The sequence below is a fragment of the Sinocyclocheilus rhinocerous genome, unplaced genomic scaffold (genome assembly GCF_001515625.1).
Source record: "Sinocyclocheilus rhinocerous isolate Xijiao unplaced genomic scaffold, SAMN03320098_v1.1 scaffold1243, whole genome shotgun sequence".
Classification (NCBI taxonomy): domain Eukaryota; kingdom Metazoa; phylum Chordata; class Actinopteri; order Cypriniformes; family Cyprinidae; genus Sinocyclocheilus; species Sinocyclocheilus rhinocerous.
The window spans coordinates 1024056-1039812 of NW_015626033.1; the positions used below are offsets into that span (position 1 = coordinate 1024056).

General features: G+C 35.5%; 2 protein-coding genes across 4 annotated transcripts in view; one reads left to right on the plus strand and one right to left on the minus strand.

Annotated features, from left to right (window-relative positions):
- The window catches only part of LOC107707196 (tyrosine-protein phosphatase non-receptor type 13-like), a 36587-nt gene extending 33728 nt beyond the window's left edge, over positions 1-2859 (minus strand). The window contains 1 exon segment of the mRNA XM_016511133.1: positions 2627-2859. Within this exon segment, the coding sequence (XP_016366619.1) occupies positions 2627-2721 (95 nt within the window). The 5' untranslated portion in view covers positions 2722-2859.
- A 1140-nt stretch (positions 2860-3999) lies between these two features.
- mapk8a (mitogen-activated protein kinase 8a) lies at positions 4000-14769 on the plus strand. Of its 3 annotated transcripts, none has more exons than XM_016511152.1 (12): positions 4000-4200; positions 5668-5836; positions 5922-6051; positions 6149-6207; positions 6383-6521; positions 7948-8113; positions 8478-8549; positions 9891-10073; positions 10381-10505; positions 11448-11511; positions 12278-12352; positions 12488-14769. In XM_016511152.1, exons 2-12 carry the CDS (start codon positions 5715-5717, stop codon positions 12631-12633), a joined length of 1281 nt encoding a protein of 426 aa, XP_016366638.1. In that variant the 5' UTR covers positions 4000-4200; positions 5668-5714; the 3' UTR covers positions 12634-14769. The 3 variants fall into 3 exon arrangements, with proteins under 3 accessions (XP_016366638.1, XP_016366629.1, XP_016366644.1); XM_016511143.1 differs by lacking the exon at positions 8478-8549 and adding an exon at positions 9611-9682; XM_016511158.1 differs by lacking the exon at positions 8478-8549 and adding an exon at positions 9611-9682 and having other exon boundaries at positions 12483-12590.
- The last annotated feature ends 988 nt before the right edge of the window (positions 14770-15757 follow it).

A 15757-nucleotide genomic window follows, 5' to 3' on the forward strand; every position in this document is an offset into this window, starting at 1 on the left:
TTCATTTCATCATGCCTGTAATGCCTGATAAAGGCAGGTTTGTGAGCACAGTGCTGCTTTGTGTACAGCGTTGCCGGGGAAACCGTTATTTTTACCGCTCCAAAAGCAGCACCTCGTGGCAAAGAATGGATTTGCATTTTCATTCAGACCAACGTGAAAAGACCAACAAGTGGGCGGGCAATATGCTAATGTCTCATGTTGACGTCAACATGAAACGACTCTTTCAGTACTGATTCAGAGTCGACTCTTTCTTTTGAGAGACAATAACTTAATACACGGTGCAATTTCAGATTTAAAACTTTGCAGGATGTTTCAATTCACTTAGCTGTGTTACACACTGCATGAAAGGTAATATTCAAAAATCCATAATAGGGGCACTTTAAGACTGCCAAAGCCATTAGGAAAAACTGTATGCATTCTGGTCTGTTTAACTGTAACTACTCAAGAAGGACGCCAGAGGGAGACATTTCACATCAAGAACATGTCCATCACTAATTAATAATATGCACTTACCAAAAGAATGTTCCTTTGGTACCACTCTCTTTGATGTAGACGTTCATAAATCTAAATTGCTTGCAAGAGCAGAATTGAACTTACTATAAATTACTTACTATAGTAACTTACTTACTATAAACACATTCTTTGGTATTTATGAGAAATATAATTTAATAAACCAATAGAATAGTGTATTTTTTTATTAATTTATCTGGTCTTTATGGGTTTCCTCTTACTGTGATGTATACATTAAGTGATGTGTGGCTGGTTAAAGTCCACATAAAATTAAAACAGTATTGACTTTCTAAAAGCACGTGGATCATGATTAATTAGTGCACATTATTTTTTATCCAGTCAATTCACAAAGGAATAAAATCAAATCTTATCCTACACATTTTTGCATACACTTTTTTACTCTTAATCACATCACAAGTAACATTGTCAGATGCTGTTAATGGAAATTTTGATTCAAATTTCAAAGCAAGGTAACAACAAGCAAATGCACTGAACATAAAAAATGTTAAGGATTACAGTAATCTGGCATGTGATGTGGGACATAATCAGATGTCCATAAGGAGACATCAGGACCTGGATATTGCCAAGGTACTCCTAGTGACTGCTCAAGTAAATGTGCCAAGATATGTCACCAACATCAGCCATTAAGACTTAGAGTCATGACTCTAAACAAATTTTCCCAACCACATTCTCACTCTGCTAATTTCAGCATGTCAAGGTAAAATACTACACTGCAATTAATGGCATAGAGAGCAAAAATATTTTCAGGTTTCTCTTTGGTTCAAATCAAGAGAAATTTACTAAAATGTAAAAATAATAATAAATAAATAAAATAAAGGCTATATAACAGCTCTCATAAATAATGAGGATATTGCTGTAATTACTGTTGTAGCATTGCCTCTTTAACCGTTTCAAGGCTATTTAGCAGTATATTTTGTATAATCTGAAGAGCTACTTAAAAAATACATCTATATGACTTTTCAGAACTTTAAATGCTGTCATAAATACATTAAAGGTCAAATAAAAAATGTAATGTATATTAAAACATTTAGATTAAACATATATTAATTATATTAAGTAAATATATTATACTAAATGCATTTAAATAAGAATGACTGTAATGTATTTTAAAACCCATACGTTCAGTCTGTTGTTGTTTGGTTGTCTTGAGGCTTATATTAAACTAGATCAAGTCTGGGTGCCAATACAGGGAGATTACAATGACTGGTTAATTACACAACCTGGGTGTTAATGACTCAACACCTTTGTAAAAAAGGACATACTAAAATACGGTAAACGCAGTAATCTAAAAATATAAGTAATTTATGGATACCGGGTTGTTCTCTGCCTCAGTATGTCAGATCAGTCAGAACAACAAATGTTTGGGCTGGACACATACACACAAAAATGTACCGATGCAATAATGAGCTTGAACTCCAAAGAAGGTTAAGCAGGACCTGCAGATGTGTAAACATAGGTCTGAACATTACAAGAAGCCTTGAGTTTCTTTTTGTGGCCTGTCAGAAATAGAATGCTTAATTTTAAGCACACAAATGCTAAAAACACTTAAATCAACATTGCTGTATACATATATATGTGCCTCTAAAATTTAAATAAAAATCAAAATAAGCTTGAGCTCTATCAGACCATTAGTATCTAGGAAGACATGCATTTTCTCATGGACTAAGAGAAAGAAATGACACTAAACTCACTGCATTCCTTCAATAATCAAATCCTAGAATATTCTGACAAACAGTGTAGCCTTTGTGTACAAATAATAACAGGGGCACATAAACACTGGTTAAATCTAAACTAAAAATATCAGGAAAATAAAAGTGATTTTTGTTTTTATATTCTTCTTTTTGCATTCTCTATTGATTGAGAGGTTCTAGGCTATCCCTGTCCAAATCAAAAATTCTGAGATATATATAAACTAATCACAACTCAGCACTGTAGCATTTTAATAGCATTAACCAATATAGCTGACCAAGTCATGGCAGCAGCATTAATTAATTACAAACGGACTATGTTGTTAATCTTAGAACGTACACATTTCTGAAATCACATGAAGAGAGATTCACAAAATTGTACAAATTATAATATGAATAGTTTTTACCTTCTAGCATTCGATGTCTTAAGGTCCTGATCTCTCTCTGATGCCTTCAGTCCCGGCACACACACTTTAATCCTGTGAATCACTACATGTTTCATTTACCTTCTGTTACCAAGTGCCTCATGTGACCTAGCTATGCACAATCTCCAATTCAGCATACAGTAGTACTGTACAACCATACAAAAAAGCATTTGCTGATAAACTACTCCCATCTAATCACTAAGAAGCAACTGATGTCTGTGGGACGTCGAAACATTTTTGCAAATTTAACAACTATTCTTAGACCACAGCTAAGAGCTCAATTGGATTGAGCAATGACAAAAGAGGATGAGGAAGTCTTCAGGACCTTTTTTTTATTTTTTACTCAACACTCTCAAAACAAAGTTAGAAAGCTGTCACTGGGATGGTAGGTACAAAAGCTAAAAGGTACATATTTGTTCCTTATTTACCCCCAAATTAGTACCTGAAGTGTGCATATCAGGAGGGTACCCACAGTTTTGTACCTTTTTTTTCTGAGAGTGATGCTGTGGTCCTTTTATGTAGGCCTATATATTTAAATAGCATTTTATTTGTCCTTGTCCTTGTTTAGGTGTCTATGACAATGCATGCACAGAAGTATTCTGATTGTTTTCCATCACATTTCAAGTCCTGTATTGTGTTAAATAACATTCTGTAATGAAAATTACATTACTTTTTTTTTTTAATAAAATGGCTGACTCTTTAGTCTTGCTAAAGATAGCTAGTGTATATGTATCTGTAAAATACACAAAATTAAACATTTGTACACTTTTTTGCATACTTTTACAGCTTGATTGAAAATTACACAGAATAAAAAATGTATATTAAAACAATTGGTATTTACCTGTCTATTTCATCTCAAGCTCATCACTGCCACTGTTGTCACTTTGGTAAACAAAAACACTAACTTTTGAAAAAACTTTATTAGGTTCCGCAACTGTGGACAGTACTCTTTTTTTTTTTTCCCGAGAAACAGATTGATATAGCAGTTTTCACGCAAGAAATATTAAAATAATTTATGATTAATTTACTCTTTGTTTAGATTAACAGTTTTAAATGTGCATTTTTAAATGCATTCATATTTTATTAATTAAAATATATATCTGAGTGGGTTAAATATATTAATATCCTTAAAAGGATGCACAACGTAGCCTAATTTGATCAATAATAGCCTATTTTGACAGATTTTAATAGAATAGATTCACAGACAGATAGACAGACAGACAGACAGACAGACATATAGATAGATAGACAGCTAGCTAGATAGATAGATAGATAGATAGATAGATAGATAGATAGATAGATCTTATCTATGAATAGACCGGCGTGATGATGGCACGGAAGCGCGTGGGGGTTTGGTGACGTAGAGCGCATGTCGTCCGCAGTGCACGCGAGGCCTGCTGCCAGTGGAAGAAATCGCTTTCAATACGCTGAGGTCATGTTATCGAAACCAGCAGCCGAATAAGCGCTATTAATAATCGATAGAGCCTTCACCACATAATTTCTGGAGAGTGCGGGCATTTAGGATACAGGGAGTGTTTGTATTTTAATCGTAGCAGGTAAGTGAGCGTTTTAAGGTGGTTTTAATGCGTGGTATTGTTTCGCCGTGGGGGAGGGTGTGTGTATACATCACAGCTCATTTTCTTTTATTTGAGACAGTAATACGATAATGTCGCTGTTTTGAATGATGAGGCTTTTTAACGTAGCGGCTAATAAATGAGCCGGGCTCCGTGGGTTATGTGAGATCACTTACAATGCTATTTGTCAAGCTGCTCGGTTTGCCAGCCACCCACTGTAACCATACTGTGTGTGTTTTCTGGATAGAATTGAATCAGGAATGAAACATAAGAGAGGCTGATTTACTTATGGGTTTAGTATGTATACTGATCACTGTCAAAGACTTGACAAAAAGCTATACATTATTTCTTGTGTATATATTGTATCTTACTGGCCTGTGCTGTTATGTAAATCAGGATACATATATTATCAAAAATGTAAATATCACTTTTAAATTGGCAACAGGCTGATTGATTTCAGCTTGACAAAATTTGCCCATTAGTTTGATGAGTAAATTGTTATACTAAAAGAAACTGAGCCCTAATGTTTAATCGAATAAACAAACCATAAAAGTTTGTGTCTTAATCAGGATTTGTCCCATTGTTTAGACTGTATATAGCCTAGATATCAAGCTAACTAGAAACAAAAAAAAATGTTTTAGCCAGTCACAATGTGATTCATTTTTACCTTTTATTAGTGAAGCTGTCCTGAATACTGTATTTTATAAATAATTTAATCGAATGCGGTTTCTTTCTATTCATTTCTATTATTGTGCATAATAATACTTGTGGTTTGAAATTATTCTCTTTGGGAATGTTGTGATAATTGTGAGTCAGTGTTATTATCCTGGAAGACTAATATTTGGCTCTGATTAAAATTAGAAATTGTGTTACTTGATTAACTGGTTTGTTTGGGTGCGTGCCTGATTGTGTAAGTATTGATATTGGTCTGTATGTCAAAAAGTGGTTGGTAATTTATTTATTTATATTTTTTTCTTGCTTGATTGTATACAGTTGCAACCACAAATCAAAGCTTGTCTAGAATGAAGTCTTGACAAAAATCTCTCTCTGTTGCTATGGATCCAAAATGCAATTTCTTAATGCTTTCATATTTGGACATATTTTAAATATTTCATATTTTTCTGTGGAACTGGGTCATGCTGTTAGTCCTGCTGTTTTAACTCTGGTTAAGAGCTATTAGGAAACTGCCCTACTCTTTTGTGGCATATGAGTCCCTTTTTTATGTGTGCGTGTGTTTCTAACAGCTGTATGCTCTAGTTATTTTCTTTTTGATGGCACAGAGATAAAGCCCAGAGCCAAAAAGAGGTTCGGGACCACTCTATGCTGTCCTTTCAGTTTATTCTGCAGTGCCAAGAAAAAAAGATACTGCAGGAAAATCATGTTACGGTGATGAAGATATCACAACAGTTGCAATATTATAGTGGATTTTGTTTTGTTTTTATGGTCTAGGTTTGTAAAAGTCTGCCTTGTTCGGATGCTCACACTTCGGCTTCACCATGAACAAAAATAAGCGAGAAAAAGAATTCTACAGCGTAGATGTGGGTGATTCAACATTCACAGTGTTGAAGCGGTATCAGAATCTAAGACCCATTGGCTCGGGTGCTCAGGGAATAGTCTGGTAGGTTCTAGAGCTCGTATTCCACCTCAAATCAAGGACGTTACACAATCTGTTCATCTGCTTCATGCATCCTTTTCTCTTTTAGCTCAGCGTATGACCACAACCTTGAGCGAAATGTGGCTATAAAGAAACTCAGCCGGCCTTTTCAGAATCAGACTCATGCCAAACGCGCATTCAGAGAGCTGGTGCTCATGAAGTGTGTCAACCATAAAAATGTAAGTCATGACCCCAAAATGTCTCGTAACATGTTGCATGCAATGGGAAATCCAGCAGAGCATAAGCCGTCTAATAGATATGCTTTTTCATTTCCAGATAATAGGCCTCTTAAATGTTTTTACACCACAAAAAACATTAGAAGAATTCCAAGATGTGTGAGTATATGTTGCGTACTATTTACACAGTTAAAAATGCCAGAACCCAGCTGATACCCCCAAATGCTCTCTCCCCTTTCTCTCACATCCACACACACCCCTCCCCTTCTTCTCTGCTCTCTCTTACCCCCCCATCACACCCTCTTTTTTTGTCCCGCCCCTTCCCCAATGACAGTTACCTAGTAATGGAGCTGATGGACGCCAACCTCTGCCAAGTCATTCAGATGGAGCTGGACCACGAGCGGCTGTCCTATTTGCTGTACCAGACGCTGTGCGGAATAAAACACCTCCACTCGGCGGGGATCATCCACAGGGTCTGTGCTCTTTAGCCTAAAGCCTAGCCTAAAGAATCCTAGCCTAAACAAAAAGACTGCCGTACACAGCCAAGGTTGCACTGACAGCGAAAAGCTTAAAAATCAGTTAAGGTGAGGGAGGGGGAGGGGTTTCATCCCCTGGGCTGATTACAAAAAGCCAGACCTCTGCCTGCCTGCCTGCCTGACTGCAGCTGCTGCTGTGGACTGCATTGCGCTGTTGAGGCAGGGATGTGTTGAGAGGCGACAGGAGGGAAGCGATCAAGTGATCCTCAGTAAACATCGCTGTCCCGTTTCACCTTGACTTTACCTCTGTCTTATACAGTGTACTGCTTTTGCGCAGATATGACCAGAGACCTTTATGTTAATACAATGAATCTCATGTCACTGCACAAGGTCATGTCCCATGAATGGCGACCTTTGAACATTAAATATGCAAATTTCATTTGCAGCCGTGGATAATCAAGCGTTAAATGAATAAAAATGGTTTCACTCTGACAGATCTATCGATAGGTGATGAGAAAACAGAGGAACACTGAAAGGAAATAATTCATCTTTTTAGAGGTTAATGGTGTGGAAAGACTTGTTTGTTGAGAGTACAGATCATTAGTTTTGATACACTTTAGCCCTTGGAAATATACTGTATTGTTGGTCAGTTTTCAGTTAGACAGCACCATAAGTGAAACCAAAAATAGTGAGAATAGTGTCGCTGACATCTAAAACGCTTTCTAAAGCCCACACAATTTATAACCAGTTTATTTGCAATTATTGATTTTGATAAAAACGTTTAGATTCTCCCATAAATATTTCCTGAATGTTAGTTAGCTTAGCTGCAGCCACACATCTAAAAGTCTGCTTCTGTTTTGCATTTTTCAAATGTAATAACTTTATCTTTACAATATATTATCAGCATAACAATTTGAGTGGATAGTTGAACTGACACAAATTTCTATTTAAAATAAATGTGGTTCTTTTGAACTTGTATCTGTATGTAAGAATGTGACACTGAAGACTGGACTAATGGCTGCTGAACATTAAGCATTGTTATCAGGAATAAATTGCATTTTAAAATATATTAAACTATAAACAGGCGTTATGAATTGTAATAATATTTCACAATATTACTGTTTCTTCTGTATTTTTAATCAAGTAAATGCAGCCCTGTTGAGCATAAGACTTATTTCAAAAATATTTAAAAATCATACTGACACCAAACATTTAAACAGTATGTCACAATTTTTTCATTATTTTTATTTAAAAAAATTTAAATATCAAAACGTTGTGTGTGTTCTTCTCAGGTTTTAAGTTTTCTTAGGTCTCAGACTTTTGGACTGCCATTATATTTTTATATTATATTTTACATTATATTTTTCTTATTTACTCTCATGAAAAAATGGCAAATTGACTAATCTGTCTGGTGATTCTTTAGGATCTGAAACCCAGCAACATCGTGGTAAAGTCAGACTGTACCCTGAAGATCCTGGATTTCGGACTGGCCAGGACAGCAGCTACGGGTCTGCTGATGACACCATATGTGGTGACACGTTACTACAGAGCCCCTGAAGTCATCCTGGGAATGGGATATCAAGCCAATGGTCAGTGCTGCTGACAAGCTGCAGAATGCCTAGTTGGCACATCCTATGCATGCTTAACGGCCAATATCATCCTCGTGTTGCAGGTTTCATTTCACATCTCTCTAATGCTTTCCTTGCACTAATAGCTTTGCGGTTTCAGCACCAAAATGTGTTACGAGGGAATTCTGTCTTTTTGTTTCCACTTTGATGAAATGTAAAGCCTGTTCAGTGTGTGATGAGTAGACAATGGCTTGGCATGTTCATTCATTTCTTACCTAAACTATAATGAATAAAACAAGCTCTTATGCAACAGTACAAAAATACTAACACCCCCTGACTTCCTGCTTAACTGTTTTCTCTCTTTCCCTCTGCTGCACGCGCTTAGTGGACATTTGGTCTGTGGGCTGCATTTTGGCAGAAATGGTCCGTCACAAAATCCTTTTTCCTGGGAGGGACTGTATCCTTGAGCCTTACAAGTACAAAAATGCATCTTCGACACTAGATTTGCCTGTTGTCATTTTGACAAACTGCATTTTACTCATGGGGCACATAATGAGCTTGATATACTGTATAGTCCCTCGCTAGTTTGGTATTAATTTGATGAAGATTATTTTATATTGTGTTCTTTGTTATGCATGCTGTATGTTCATCAAACACTGGTTGGTTGTGTTTTGGTTATAGCTTTTTTTTTGTTTTGCATTTCACTCCCTTATTTATTTCTGTGAGGGGTGGTTTTGACTTTCTGGCTAATTTTGGCTTTACTTTGGTGAACTCCACTATTTTGAAGGGTTAGTTTTGAATTTTTACACTGGCACCTGCTTGTTTATTAGTTATTTCTCATTGGTACTTGTTCTAGTTTCATATTAAATCATATTCTAGAAATTATTTTTAAAATTATTGTTGTATGTTTTTGCTAGTTGTTTTGATATTCATTTAGCCATTGTAGCTGTTCTGTTCTCTGCTCTTGTGACAAGGGAGAAGTGCATCCTTGGTGAGCATAAAAGATGTTTAAAAACATTTTTAAAAAATCTTTCCAATTCCAAACGTTTAAATGGTATTGTATATTAGAAATTTGGGATCTTTCAGGTCCATTAGGTCAAGGGGGGCTTGATGGTGTTTGAGAACACATCGTCCCATCGTCCCAAAATGCCTACATCAGGATTTTGATGTCATCTGTAAAAAATCTAAATCTGAAATACTGTGCAACGTTTTTTTTCCCTTCCATCATAATCAGTTAATGAGTCACCATCGTGAGTCACAACATGAGTGTAAATGGTCAGGCGTGTAATGCACTGTGAAACTCGTTTCCGGTTTATTTATAGTATTGCAATGATTATTCTGTTACGTCTGTGCTCCATCCTCACTGATTTTCCATGCTAGACATGGCAGATCCTGCATGACGCACATCACTCTTCTTGGCTTGCCATCTGATTTCATCATCATTTTGTCTTTTGTCATTCTGCCTCCCTTTTTTTAAGCTGTGTTGCATGCTAATTTCACTTTCATTTCATTTTTCAGTGGATGTATGGTCTGTTGGCTGTATCATGGCTGAAATGGTCAGAGGTAGTGTGTTGTTTCCAGGTTCAGATCGTATCCTTACCTGTCTATCGTGTGCCATCCATTCCATGGTTATCACTTCTCTTTAGTAAACACAATACTTTGTTTCCCATGGTACACTATGGCATAAGCAATCAAAATGAACTGGTTCAATGTACAAGATTTATGGAAAGCTTTCAAGATGATAATTTTAGATATTGTAGGACTGTTTATACTTTTCTTAACCCTCTAATGCCTGAAGATATTGATCAGTGGAACAAAGTCATAGAGCAGCTGGGAACACCATCCCAGGAGTTTATGATGAAACTCAACCAGTCTGTGCGGACCTACGTGGAGAACAGGCCCCGGTACACTGGATACAGCTTTGAGAAGCTCTTTCCCGACGTCCTGTTCCCTGCTGATTCAGAACACAACAAACTGAAAGGTACATCTGCTTGAAGATTTAAATGGGTGACATTATTTCTGTAGCAATTTACTTCATTAGGCAGCAGTGCAATCGCTGCTTGCAAATGTGCATGTCAAAATGTTAATATTATAGATTTCATCCATCATTTAACTGAGACACATATTTGCAGAAGAAAAACAGCCTAATTCAAAATTCTATTCATTTCCAGTGCATGCACAGTGAGTGGCCTGAATAATCTGCTGTGTGGTCGAGGTGACATGTCAAGCCACTTGAGAACAACTGAAGTACCATTAACTCTTTGTACTGGATGTGATTTGTTATGCAGCAAGCCAGGCGCGAGACCTGCTGTCTAGAATGCTGGTGATAGATGCATCCAAACGAATATCTGTGGATGAAGCTCTGCAGCACCCCTACATTAACGTGTGGTACGACCCAGCTGAAGTGGAAGCGGTGAGCTTATGCGCATTCACACACACCAATTTCCAATCCACTGCCGTCAAGTACACATGCAAGCTCATTGTAATTTTGATGAATAGTCTACAAAAATAATGTTGGATTTTGTTTTCCCAAATCATCAAGGGCTGCAATTTTTAAACCTTTTTATCAAAAGTGTTAAAATTTTTTGTTATTTCTAGCAATAAATTTGCAAAATAAATAAATAAATATGTGTTTTTTTTTTATATATATATATATATATATATATATATATATATATATATATATATATATATATATATATATATATATATATATATATATATATATATATATATATATATATATATATATATATATATATATATATATATATATATATATATATATATATATATTTTTTTTTTTTTTTTTTTAAAGCGGTCTCTTATGCTCACAAAAGCCACATTTATCTGATCAAAGATCAGTAAGTTTGTAAAATATTCTTACAATTTAAAATAACTGTTTTCTGTTTCACTGTATTTTAAAATGTAATGTATTCCTATGATGGCAAAGCTCAATTTTCAGACGTAATTACTTCAGTCTTCAGTGTCACATGATCCTTCAGAAATAATTCAAATTCTGCTTAATATTTTTGTTAATTCTGTTACGTTCAGGTTTTTTGAGTTCAAAAGAACAGCATTTATTTGAAATAGAAATGTTTTGTAACCATATAAATATAATTTACAAAAGATCAATTTTGATCGGTTTAAGTCCTTGCTGAAAAAAATTTATTTCTTTCAAAAACAAAAAAAATCTTACTGACTTCATACTTGTCAACAGTAGTGTATCTAATAGTTCTCACAAGAAAAACATGAAGTTTGTGGCTCTGTTTTTCACCCCAGATAAGCTCATATTCAACACATTGATTGTTTTTCTCACCAGCATAATTATGTGTGCTTATCTTTCTCTCTTCAGCCACCTCCTCTAATCACAGACAAACAGCTCGATGAGAGGGAACATACAGTGGAGGAATGGAAAGGTGGTTTGTTTTTCTAACTTTAAAGTTCACAGAGTGAAATCCGATGCAAAAGGAAAGTGCCAGAGGCTGAGAATGAACATGATTTGCCCACTGCACACGCGGTCGAAATCTTGTCTGCAGGGGTCACCTGATTGAATAGTGTTAATAAACTCCTCAGCATGTTTAAATGTCTGACGGCAGTTGCTTAAATTAGAAAGATTGATATTTCTTTCAGCTCATGGAGCGTGTGCTGTCAACTTAAACCTTGCCAGTTTCCATGACTTCGTTCATCTGTTCAGCGTATGACATTAAATATCTAAGTAACAATGCAACTGCCTTTTTCAGCTGCATGACAGTAGCTCAGCTGTTTTCAAATTTCCAATGACAAACTAGTTTTTCCAACAAGTAGCTACTGTATGTAGTGTGACGATGCTGCAAGTTCCTAAAAGTGTTGCCAGTTTCGATCCATATTTTATCAGTTCAGAATCAGTTCATTTGGAGTAAAACAAAACAATTGGTTTCATTTCAATCCCTTTCATCCATGTAATTAAATTATTGTGTTCATTACCATATTTTCAAGTTACTATACATTTTTTCCCAGATTTTATGCATCTGTTTAATTTCATTAAACCCAAATGAAATCCCTATGGTTTTTGTGCTAAATATATACATTTACAAAGCTTTATTTCCTTAAATGGCTTACTTAGATAAAAATTGTGTAGGCCTCTGTTCTTTCTCTCGCGTTATATTCTAATTGTTCTTTCTTTGTTTTCTTTGTCTTCTACAGAGCTGATCTATAAAGAAGTCCTGGATTGGGAAGAACGGATAAAAAATGTCATTCGAGGTCAGCCTTCCCCTATAGGTTAGTAAGACGATTTTCTCTTAGTCTAATGCAGATTATGCTAATTATTTTTTATTTAAATTGATTTACCATTTGCATATAGTCACACATCATGTTTGGGTGATCTAACTGACTGTCGTGTTTCACATAGCACAGGTGCAGCAGTGATCAACGGCTCACCCCAGCCCTCCTCCTCTTCCTCCATCAATGACGTCTCGTCCATGTCCACAGAGCCCACCGTGACCTCAGACACAGACAGCAGCCTGGAGGCCTCTGCGGGACCCCTGAGCTGCTGCAGATGACTATCACCTTCCCCTGGAGTTTCTCTCTGTGTGGCATGGTATCAGATTTAGGCCAGTCTAATACTTTATTTTGGGTCGGGTATGGCTTTTTTGAGTTCCGCTCTAGATGCTGTAAATGACTACACGGTTTTATCTTTTTAGCGACAGCCCTAACAGACTCAGCCAATGATAGTGAACTCCTTAACAAATCTCTTCTTTTATAAGCTACATTTAGAGTATTTTGTCATGATGTCGTAGTGATTTTGGAAGGTTATCTGTAAAGATTGAATTGTGAATATATTTTCTCAAATTAATTTATTTTGAGTCTTTTTCCTGGTCAATGTATAATTTTCTTGGTCACTTGGGATATGAAGTCTTTAGAAACAAGTCCATGTTAGTATTTTACAATGGACATAACCATATTTACCACAAATTAATATCAGCTATTTAAGTACACTTTGACACAACTTGCCTGTGGTGGCATTTTCTGGGTCATGTTGTTGCGAAGCACATTTTATTTACATTTTGTACAGTTTCATTTAGATATAACAACTCACAACATCAAAAAAATATTTTTATATGTACGTTGATTTATTTTACCAGGCTGTTCTTTTTTCATGAATAGTTTTGCTGCTGATTGACTGTGAAATGTGATGTGATGTGCTTGTGCGTATGTCTCTGGTGTTCTAGTTCTTGTCCTAGTCCTAGTTACCTAGGATTTCAGCACTTTTTAATTTTTTATAATTATTAAAAAATAATTGTTTTACCCCTTCAAAATCTGCTTATAGAACAAGCATTGCGCTTCATTAGCTGTGATTGTATGTATCATCGCATTTTGCAGTTTTTGTCTAATATTTTTCCAAACCCTACTAAGGTTTGTTTCTTGACATTTGAGTCAGAAATTTTCTGAGCTGGTAGAGCACGTATTTTAGAAATTATTATTTGGAACACCAACAAAAAAAAGTCTACACTGGTCCATTCCTAGCATATTCCATTAGAGTTGTTAAGCTACTTATTTATTTATTTTTGTACAACAGTGAAATGAACCAGATCTTTGGATTGGTTTTACTTTTAGCGTTTTTTTTGTTTCTCCCGTCAGGTTGGAAGGTCTTTAATGGCATGTAATGTGCTGTAAATGAACGGGACCTACTGTATTGGGGATTGACCTACTGTACGTATGTGCTTTGTATCTTGTGACATTGAAAACTGTGGCGCTCCACACATGATTTGATAAAAAGTTTAAGATATATCAGGGAAGTGGGTTTGTTTTACATTTGCTTTAGAATGCGAAGGTGAGAGAATGTTGAATAGGCCTAAGTTGTGGAGTAGAAAGTGGGAATCTGAATGTTGTTGACGTATAGGGTTCAGCCCATTGGATTTATTTACCTGTGCACAGGGTAAAAAACGAAATATTTTGCTATTACTTTATATTATTGTTGTTTTGTTTTAAGTGCTCTTAACAGTGGCAATGATATCAAGCCCTACATACTTGCCTGGGAAGCCTGAGCCTGCTGTAACTGCAAAGAGCAAAAGCTTTTAGGCATGAAACGCAAGAGCCGTTTAAAGGTCGAGTCTGAACTACCTCACACTTGATGCCATACAGCTCACATTTTACAAGTATTACTGTAACCTTGATTTCATTTTATTTATTCAGAAAAATAGGAGTGTTGAAGTGTCTGTAGTTTGAATCTGTGAGAATGTACTGTATGTATGTGTATACAATTCAACGAGTATGTGTCTTTGTTTATTCTAGACTGTTTTTTTGTTTTCTTCAGCTTATGTGCAGTAACTCAAAGCTGAACAATGAACCGTGTTATTTCAGACTCGACATCTATGTGAAAATCTTTGGAAGGGTTCTGTCCATGTTTTGCTGTTTCGAGAAAAAGAAAAGAGAATAATACAAATGGAGAGGAAAAGTTTCTCATCCCCAGTCTCAACGATGGGCAGTATCTTGCATGACCTGCTTAGCATTTGATTTTAAGTCCAAAACACTGTACAAGAACTATAAGATCATGGTGCTGGGTTTACTAGACTTCACGAACTGATGCAGTTGTTTTATATTAGGGTTAGCATATTACCACCTCATTAGAATGCACTGAAATTCAACTGTTAACATCATAACAACTGGAAAAATGGAAATAAACAGTTGGAAAATGGGTTTGCTTGTGTGTGTTGTCCCCCCCCATTATTGTCCTCTCCAAGAACTTATTCTTAGTTTCATTCTTCACCGTGAACAACTTTATTTAACTTTGGAAATTGTTGCTGCTTTCCACATACATTACCAAAGACTTTAAAGGGTTACTTCACCCAAAAATGAAAATTGTCATCATTTACTCACCCTCATGTCATTCCAACCCCTTTAGACTTTCATTCATCTTCAAAACACAGATTAAGGTATAAAAAACTGATTTCTGTCCCTCTTTTGAAAGTCCATTCCACCAAAACTTTTGACGCCTTTTCAAAAAAAGTTCATAAAGTATATTTATTTGAATCAAGTGGTTTAAGCCAAGTCTTCTGAGTAGACACAACTGCTTTATATGATGAACAGATTTACTTAGGCTTTTATTCACATATAAACACTGATCAGAGAACAAATATAAAGCACATGAAATATAGTAAATATAAGCTCAAATGTACATACTTCTTGAAGCATTGACGTTTTGGTAGAATGGACTTTTTTAATGGAAAAACCGCAATCTTTCAGGTTTCATTAAAAAAATCTTAATTTTTGTTTTGAAGATGAACAAATGTTTAGAAAGATGAGTGTACTCGACAGAATTATCATTTTGGGGTGAATTAGACATTTTTTAAATGTTTGATAGAAATCAAGATATATTTTGCACAACACAGTTATCAGTCAGTATATGATTCAGTTTTTATATCACTCATTATGTAGCATCAGACTTTCCTTGATCATAAAGTCACAAAATTGTTTTGATGACAACGGCAATTTATTATGAAGACTAGTCAGTCCTCATTTGAAATGAAACACCTATTTTTTTGAAGACCTCTACTTTGGCACTTTCTGCATTCAGGAATCAACAGAAAAAAACGACCACACGAACATACAATATATGCATACTATAAAAAAAAGCTACTTTAACACATTCAAGTATATGTCAGCCTTAGTTCCATCATCTATTTT

What these genes read in the sequence shown, in the direction of transcription:
- mapk8a (XM_016511152.1), top strand. Translation starts at nt 5,715, where the DNA reads ATGAACAAAAATAAGCGAGAAAAAGAATTCTACAGCGTAGATGTGGGT. An exon ending in CGGCGGGGATCATCCACAGG is followed by an intron (nt 6,522 to 7,947) that starts GTCTGTGCTCTT and finishes GTGATTCTTTAG; the next exon opens with GATCTGAAACCCAGCAACAT. An exon ending in AGGTCAGCCTTCCCCTATAG is followed by an intron (nt 12,353 to 12,487) that starts GTTAGTAAGACG and finishes CACATAGCACAG; the next exon opens with GTGCAGCAGTGATCAACGGC.